Source organism: Metopolophium dirhodum, chromosome 4, assembly GCF_019925205.1.
Source record: "Metopolophium dirhodum isolate CAU chromosome 4, ASM1992520v1, whole genome shotgun sequence".
NCBI classification, from domain to species: Eukaryota; Metazoa; Arthropoda; class Insecta; order Hemiptera; family Aphididae; genus Metopolophium; species Metopolophium dirhodum.
In genome coordinates, this window is record NC_083563.1 from 26963732 (window position 1) to 26973168 (window position 9437).

At 30.7% G+C, this 9437-nt stretch overlaps 1 protein-coding gene across 1 annotated transcript; it reads right to left on the reverse strand.

The window, feature by feature from the left end:
- Positions 1-740: 740 nt before the first annotated feature.
- Positions 741-7641, reverse strand: LOC132944007 (phosphoglucomutase). The gene is made up of 10 exons (XM_061013211.1): positions 7250-7641; positions 5132-5294; positions 4911-5029; positions 4690-4846; positions 4217-4407; positions 3774-3928; positions 3602-3712; positions 3208-3532; positions 2921-3079; positions 741-1158 (listed from the first exon to the last, which is right to left on the reverse strand). Exons 1-10 carry the CDS (start codon positions 7484-7486, stop codon positions 1093-1095), a joined length of 1683 nt encoding a protein of 560 aa, XP_060869194.1. The 5' UTR covers positions 7487-7641; the 3' UTR covers positions 741-1092.
- Between the last annotated feature and the right edge of the window lie 1796 nt (positions 7642-9437).

Sequence of the window (9437 nt, forward strand, 5' to 3'; positions counted from 1 at the left end):
GAAAACAAACGGTGCACTGACATCCTTTTAAGTAAACAGTAATACAAATCTATTTATCTTATCTATATAGCTATAGTTATTATCTACACATTTTCACATATCACATTTATACTATTACAATTATTTAACCTATACAGTGCATAGCACATAATTATTTTAAAATATGCCATAGGCAATATTATACACCTAAAACACATTTAAAGTTTAAATTAGAATAATATTTAAATTTATAATTTATAACATTAATCGAGTCAACATTTAAAATCCCATCGGGCAAATTAGACTCCACAAGCTATTGGCAGTATCAACTGGTTAAAGAGTTTTAATTACCCTTTACAGATCAAAAACAACATCAACAAAAACTTTCAAAGGTAACCCCACCTAATTTTTTTAAGTTTCAGAGTAAGATTATACTTACAAATTAATAACTGATTTAACGAACATATTCTTAAGACTTAGTTCACAATACAACCATACATACTTATAATCGTATTGAAATATTGTAAAAATAAAATACCCAAATAATTTACATAAAATGATAGTTATAAATGAATCAGATATAATGAATTATTGATAATTCACATTGTTCATACTGAACATGGTTTACAGATTTATTTATATGTATAATAATTATATATATTATATATATATATATATATATAACTAATAATAAAATATAATTAAAATCATAACAAGAGTTAATATAATACAATGCATGTGTTAAAAATATAAAAAATATGTATTGGGTAAGGAAAAGGATATTTAAAACTTTTATTGATCAAAATTATCATTGTTTTTAACAGTAATACATTTAAATTTGTATGAATATTTTTTCTTAAATAATTCATAATTTTATAAATTATGTATATATATTATATAAATATAATGTATTTTTATTAAGTAGGTATTTACTATTCAATTATTTTAAAATAGAAATTACTTTAATCATAATGTTATTTAAATAGATAACTACTATATATATTAACTAACAAATTATTTTAGTAAACTACATTTAAAAATCACAGAACTTTTAACAAGAACATTTTTGAAGAAAACTAAATAATTCATTCCGAATAAAGAAACACAGGGTCCTTACGTAATGACAGTTGGAGAAGTACGTCCAGTAAATTGTACCAGTTTAGAAATCTCCAATGCTATCTGTAATTTAAACATATTGTTGATAAATGATAAATAATTAATACAATTATTATTAAATATAATTTGTTTTCAATAAAAATAGTTATTGAGCACGCATTGTTCAAGATTTTACAACACTAAGCATCAGATACTCAAAACCAGGCCCGGGTTAAGCCAAAGAGTTACTGGGCAAAACCCGGTGGGCAGCGGACAGCCTGGTAAGTTATTTCTTCCCTATCCGGCACGGCTCAAAACAATAAACAATTCATTATAATGAACAATTCAGTAGACAGTGTCGGACTGGCCCCCAAACTTCATGTTCATATTTTATAAGATTAGGTACTATTTATTTAGTAACTGGAATCAAACACGTCTTAAGGAGATTCCACCTGGTGATTTTCTGTCTTTGTCTAACACACGCTCGACATAGTATTGTATACGTGTTTTTTGTCAAACATACCAATTAATATAATCAATCAATAAGAATTCTGAAAACAGATTTGAATTTGTCGTCAAGTCTACTTGAAATCAACTTTCCTAAATGTTTAATATTATCCCCCCCAAACTCCTAAAAACGTCATATTAAAAAAGAGTATTTAAAAATTGTCTTATTTCAATTTTTGGAAATGTTAAAATCAAAAAAACAAAATTGTAGGAAAGTCTATTTAAAGTATTAAAGTAGACTTGACGACAAATTCAAATCTGTTTTCAGAATTCTTATCGCTTTATTATATCAATTTGTATGTTTGGCAAAGAACCCGTCTAAAATCCTATGTCGCGCGCGTGTTAGATAAAAACAGAAAATCACGGTATCGAATCCCCTTAACATTTTGAAGACTCCTTATTGATTTTAGATTTATAAAATAATAAGAATATTATCAACATATCTCTAACAAATGAATCATAATAATATTATAATAACTGCTCGCTGGTCGTTTGACGGAATGATGTACACACACACATACACCAATTAATACAAATATATATAATTAGACTGCGGGCGACAATCAGTTCATATCAGAACAGTCATCAAAAAACTGCAGTCACACAAAAAATAATTCTAAAATATAAAATATTAATATTAATATAAATATAAAAATACCAATCAGGCACTGGAACCTTTTGAATTTATCGGTATCGGTGAATGTGTAGTTGATACTATTGGAAAGAGTTCTAATGAACTTTCCAAACTGTTGTTGAATTAAATTGTAATCTATTTAAGTTTTTTAATTATTTACATTTAAATGATTATTATCATATTATAAAGATATTGTTTCATATTTTTTAAGGTCAAACAAATTGTTATAAATTATTTTATTAATATATATATATCATAATTTTATAGTACCTATACTATATAATAAGTATTATTTAGTATATGTTTAAAATATTAAACTTTTATCTAAAATGTTTATCATTATAATATGTTTTTTTCTTCATTCCATATAATTGTTATCTTATTTAAATACAAAAATAGAGAAGTTGAGAGCATTTTTTAGTATTACCTTAATGATCAGTTCGCTTTTTGATGCCAGTCCGACCCTGTCAGTAGATCTAATCCAGTGTTTAACAAACTTTTTGAAACTTCGGACAAAATTTTTTTTTGTTAATTATTATATTAAACTTTAAAAAAAAATGTAATATTAAAAAGAACTTTTAGATACTACATAGTTAGTTAATTCATTACTTAAAATATTGATTGGTATCATAAATGTCTACTTTTATGAAATTTAACTGTACCTACTGCCTACTATACCTATTAAATTGGTTTAATGTTACATACTTGGACAAGAGGATTAAGAGCCACTTGAGCGTCTTCTAAAATATTTGATGTTGGCGGTTCATATGATTCAGCATATAAACGAATAGTAGCACCACTACTGCCAGTACCACTTAATCGAAACACAAATCTGGACCCATCTTCAAATAACACTCTTATACCCTATTTATAAATTAGATAAATACACCAATAAATTAAAATATTTTATTTTGATTGTTGTTATTAAGTAAGGTAATTAAGTTTTTCTCTGCAAATTACCATTTTTTATGCTCTACAGAAAATCGACTTACCTGTTTTTTAGTGACACTCTTATCAATAGGATCACAATATTCAAAATTATCAGCTTGTTTAAATATATAAACCTTTGAACCATAAATAAATTTCTGGCCCTTAATTGCAGGATCGGTAACTTTTTTTTCCAAATCTGACATAAGTTGGTTAGATGGTTCAGAATCACAATTTTCATAATCATATCTGGTGAAGTAATTACGTCCAAAAGTTTTCCAATGATTAGTAAGTATCGTCTCTACAGACTCTCCAGTATTGGCCAACACTGACAACCATGCCAGAACAGCCCATATACCATCTTTTTCACGAATATGATCAGAACCAGTTCTAAAAATAAAATTTAAAACAACTATTGTGAATGAACCTGAACTTTAGTCTAGCATTTCTCAATATTACCCAAAGCTTTCTTCACCACAGAGTGACAAACGACCTGCATCCATTAAATTTCCAAAAAATTTCCAACCTGTAGGCACTTCAAAAATTTCTTTTCCTAGTTTTGCTGCCACCCTACATTATTTTTTTTAATTTGTAAATAATATTTTTGTTTAGATATTGAAGAGTATTTTACCTATCCACAGCTGCACCTGTTGGCATACTTCTGGCAAATCCTCTAATACCATTTACTTTAAAGTAAGGGATACATTCCAGATTATTTGCTAAAACAGCTAATGAATCACTTGGGTTGATGAAAAATGCCTTTTTACCAAGAATCATATTACGATCCTAAAATAAAATTTGAAAATTAAAATAGAGTAAATATATGTCTAGTAACAGGAATAGTATTTATTTTTTTCTAAACCTAAGTCCCAAGCATATCAGTAATATAATATCACCATACATTTTCCGTTTCAAACATTATAATATAGAAGCTCAAACACAACTACGTTAGATTTCCATTGCTGGACAGAATATAGTATAACTGTATAAGTATATATTCTTACTATAAATACTTATTTGTTCTATTAGTTTATAGAATTTCAAATCATCATATTATGTTGTACAAAAACTTACACCATCTCCATCAAAAGCAGCACCAAGATCATACTCTCCTTCTTGTAATGATTTTACAAGGCCAGAAGCATAAGTGAGATTAGGGTCCGGATGAATTCCACCAAAGTCAGTTAAAGGTATCACATTGATAGCATTATTTGATGGCGCACATAATTCTTCAATAAAAATCTTCTTTACATAAGGTCCAGTTACTAAAAACATAAGTATTTTTAATTTTTAATAGAAATAAATAAAAAATCTAAATTATAGATCAGACAAAATGGCAACTAAAAAAATATAATTAAATTATACCAAAATATATCAAATCAATAAGATTAAGGATCGTTCTTACAATGTCCGGTAAGTGGCCTGATAACAATAACTGGCAGAATTCCTTCTGTGTTACTGATAGAATTCTGCCTGTTAAACACTTAACCGGACATTATAAGAATGACCATAAGATCATGTCAATTAATATGTTTCTTATTTATTACCTCCATTCATTGAATCAATAAGAATATTAAAAGGAGCTTTATTATTGGACCCTTGGATTAACTTGCGAATAACATCAAAATCAAAAATACTTTTCATCAACTGAAGGTAATCTACAACAGAGTCAATGACTTCTATTTCAAATTCTTTGCCACTAACCTAAAAATAACATTTTTATATTTAATTTTCAAGTTTATGAATAAATGTTGTATTAAATTTATACTTGGAAATATTGTAAGCCACAATAATTTATAGAGCATTTCAAATCTGGTACAATACTATAAGAAGTGATAGTTTTGGTTAGCTCATAGATGGCATCTGTAACAGATTCTGGAGCAGGACCTTTAAAACAGTAAAAAAAAAAACAATTAAAATAATATTAATATTGGTATTAGACAATTATTATGGTTCTTATAATTTGTTTAATCACACATTAGAACCCACCTCCATTGGCTGTGTTGTATTTAATACCAAAATCATTATCAGGACCTCCTGGGTTATGACTAGCTGTAAGTACTATGCCACCGGTTGCTTTATATTTTCGAATGATGCAGGACACAGCTGGTGTTGACAGAATTCCTTTGTGTCCAACAATCAATTTCTTTACCTGGAGATCAAACAAAAAATAAGTTTTAAATTGATAATTCATATAACAAACAAACTTACACCAGATAATTACTACTCTGATAATTTCACATTTAAGAGCACTGTCCAATAGTTTAGCGATAATATCACAGTAGGTACTTACATTAGTTTAATTTTAGTAAACTTCATATTCAATATTTAAAAATAAATATTTAGATTAGGTATTATTTATAGAATATCATAAAACTGGTCTCATTTATTATTTTAAGAGCCAATGGTTTAAAAATATCTATTTACTTCCTAGGTACTTATTTCATATTATTATCTATGACTATTGAAAGTCAACTTCAACCATTTATTTACATAATTAATAATTTATCGCTATGTAAACATTTAGATTAAATAATATGTACATGGCATTAATAGTTATTAACCAAACTTATCGATAAAAAAATGTAATAGCTATTTTTTATATTGTCGACTCACCACCAAAAATAAGGCATATTTATTAGAAAATATCAACACAGAATTAAAAATGTATGTTTCTTATTATTACCTACACAAATTACAGTGCTACACTCTCTCTTTTTTTAAAACATATTGTCAACAATACAATACAAATTATACAGTATCCAGCTATCAACTATCGGCCTGAGCAGACTTGAGCTATTTATAATATATCAACTATAGTGGAAAATATTGTAAAAAAATTCGAATGCTGTATGATTTTATAAGAACATTAAGAACCCGTTGAAAATCATAGTAGTGGAGGAGGGACTATATATCAAACATACACGTAAACACCAATTATTCTACGGAAATAGCTATTACTGTTTTACATAATATTATGTAGTAGGTATTTACGTATTAATCGTATTATGCTATTTATGCATATTATTGCATAACATTGGCCATTGGGTGCAGAAAAAGTATAAGAAAATCAACCGAAAAACCGTTAATCGCTGTCCGCGTACCTGTAGGTGTTATCTTTACCGGCAACACGAAGGAGGGGGAAGGTTATATTATAGTTTATCTTTATAATATGTAGATAAAGATAACAAGACGTCGTAACTCGTAATTTATTCATAGTGCAGAGCTGATAAATGATAATGCATATGGCCTAGTGTATTACGCGCTAGACTTATCGTGCGATTTCATAATATTCATTTCATATTTTTTTTAAAAAAAAAAACAATATTGAATAATAGTAATTCTAACTTTCTGTTCTTTCGTTCTGTGTTTGATATTGATACTATAGTAATCGAAAACTCGGACGCCCACGTCAAAAAAATGAAAAAAATGCTTACTTAGTATATATTTTTTTAAGTGTACGTTTTCCAGTATGAAACATGGCTCGTAATATAGTGTCTAATAATACTTATTGGTGCATTAATGATATTATAATTACGACGTTCGTGCACTCGTGTCTCGCTACAATATTATTAAGATCACATTAGGTACGCATAACGACACGAACCTTTGCAAATGAAACCAGACATGTCGTGCCATAGGTAGTCATTGTGAAATAGGACGAACGAACGATAAATAATATAACGTCTGCCTATTAACAATTCTGAGACATAAATGTATGTTTAAAAAAATCCTTTCGGAGGGTCGTGGGTATCGTCTGTGTCTGTCATAATATTCTAACCGACAAACAACCACAGTGAGTCTGTGAACCAGTATCGATGAAAAGCAACAGTGTACCGTGTGGGTCTTGTGGGAGGAGAAAAACGAAGTTAAACGGTAGGTGGGAACCTAGCTGGCTGTCTATAGAAAAAAAAGATAAGGTTAGGTGCTTCGGAAAAGGTTTAGAAATCTCGACGGTTCAAGGGCGTAGGTAGGTATAATAATATTGTAATAACGATTGGGCAAAGAAAAATTGTCAATAAACGCCTTTCCTCCATGTCCGAACAACAGTACACCACGTTAAATTGTAATAACATATTATTATTATTCTACGGTCACGTCACGTACCCCGTTGGCAGCGGCGATTTTAATTATCACGTCCACGGCTTCCGTGCAGAAGAACCGGCCGTCGCCGCCGACCACCAAGGTGCTGCCGGTAGCCGACGGTTGGACGGCGCCGAGCACGGCCTGCACGAAGTTCTCCGTGTAGTTGGGCTGCTGGAATACTTTGACGGCCTTGCGCAGGCCGCTGGTTCCGGGCTTTTGGCCTTCGTACGGCTTGGTCTGCACTAGCACCGGTTCCATGACGGGACGGACGAGAGACGGAACGGGACACGAGCTGGGACTACTATAATACCAATGCACTTTGGTGCAGCGTGCGGACTGGGACGAAACGATCGGTCGACGTCCGTAACGGGGCAATAACGAGTGCTGAGTGCCGATTGACAACAGTGAACCGTGAACTCGTCCTCCGGTTCGTACGGCACGCGCACGCCGTCGTCCCGACAGCAGCTGATCGACGCCTCTGACGGTGGAGGGGAAATATTCAAGGTCATGGGTGACGTCTATTTTTTTAACAACAATATCGCCTTCTGTAGTTCTGTCTTGTTGTTACTTGTTATTGTACAACTAGGTTGCTTTCGCTTCGCAGTTTTTCCATTAATAAAAACTTATTTACACAAACCGTACTTTTCAAACGTACATATTAATTTTTACAATTATATGCTCAAATACTAAAATAGGTACTCAATATTATAGTGAAAAGCAACGAATTAATTTCTTCCAGTCGGTTAAACATTGTCTCTCCTGAAATCCAAAGGGACTTGGTGATGAGTGGACAATTAATTTTGATCCGGAACAATAACGACGTTTATAAAGATTAGATTTTATATAGATTAGACGACTCATCACTCATGAGCGCACATTTAATTAAAACTTGAAAGTTTATAACGTACTATATTACATTGTCGTCCCTTAGATATCATTTAATTGAATATCTCCATTCCCTGGGAAGTTCTGAGATAACGTAACGACGAAAAAAAAAAGCAGGGTACTGCGGTCCATAGTTAACCCCCGCCAAGAAAGTATTCCCCCGCCACTTACATCTCTCATGTTTTCGATGTTCTAATCATATTTGTTATAAAATGTATTTACCTACTACCAGACAAAAAAGTTACGAAAATTATACATGCGTTGGTTATTTAAAACGGCCTTTATAATCGCTCAACAATAAACCACAAATATAACTTTATATGGGTCCTATAAGCGGAGCTCGCACACAGAATGTTTAGAGGATGTGGGAAGTGCTAAAAGGAGCAACGATAGATATGAACAGGGACTAAGAGAAACGTACCATGTTCTTATTTGGCAGAGTTTATGTGGCGAAGTAAATTGAAGCGACACGATCCGTATTTAATGACATCTTGAAAGACATTACATAATTTATGAATGATGTAATTTTTTGTGTAATTTTTTTACTTTTTACAATTTATTTATTCATGCATTATACCTAATTTATCTATTTTTATTTTGACCACTTGAATTTTGTATAATTTTTAGTCAAAATGTATAACATACAAATACAGTATGATTAAATATACTTTAAATAGTTTTCGTTCCTTTTTTATAAATGTTAAAATGTTATAGTAAGTGGCGGGGAATACTTTCTTGGCGAGGGTCAACTAGACCAGCACCAAAAGCAGGCGCGCAGCCACTATCGTCACTCACGGTGGGCAATAGAAATGGACATGTACCTATTATAGCAGTTATACTGCTCTTATCGTTTTAAGAAACACGTTACGCAGCTTAATACTTTTTTAATGGCAGTTCGCTTTTTTTCATATTGAATCCGCCACGGGAGCTTATGCTCACGCCTTGCGAGTCACAAGTCACAACACTCAGATTGTTGGAACAATTCAATAACTGCGCTATGTAAATGACATGATAATTGATCACAAACGGCACGACACAAAATCACGTGTACTGTGTTCGTGCAGCGTACGTCGCATTGATTATTCATAGTACCTACCTATATATCATTATGCTACCTATCTATAATCAATGTTAATAGGAACACTTTATACATATTATAAATAATCATATTATAATGATATTATATGATAATATGCGATACTGCATTAATTTATTAAAATAAACATTATTTCATATTTGTATATAAATAATCAATGCTACAGTGGTGAATAATACTTATAATACAATATTTATGTTACTATAATGACTTATGGTATATTAATAT

Bases quoted from the DNA above. Each gene is read 5' to 3' on its own strand.
- LOC132944007 (XM_061013211.1), bottom strand. From the start codon at position 7,486: ATGGAACCGGTGCTAGTGCAGACCAAGCCGTACGAAGGCCAAAAGCCC. The intron at 5,295-7,249 runs GTACGTGACGTG...TTTGATCTCCAG, and splicing joins AAATCGCCGCTGCCAACGGG to GTAAAGAAATTGATTGTTGG. The intron at 5,030-5,131 runs GTGGGTTCTAAT...ACTGTTTTAAAG, and splicing joins ATACAACACAGCCAATGGAG to GTCCTGCTCCAGAATCTGTT.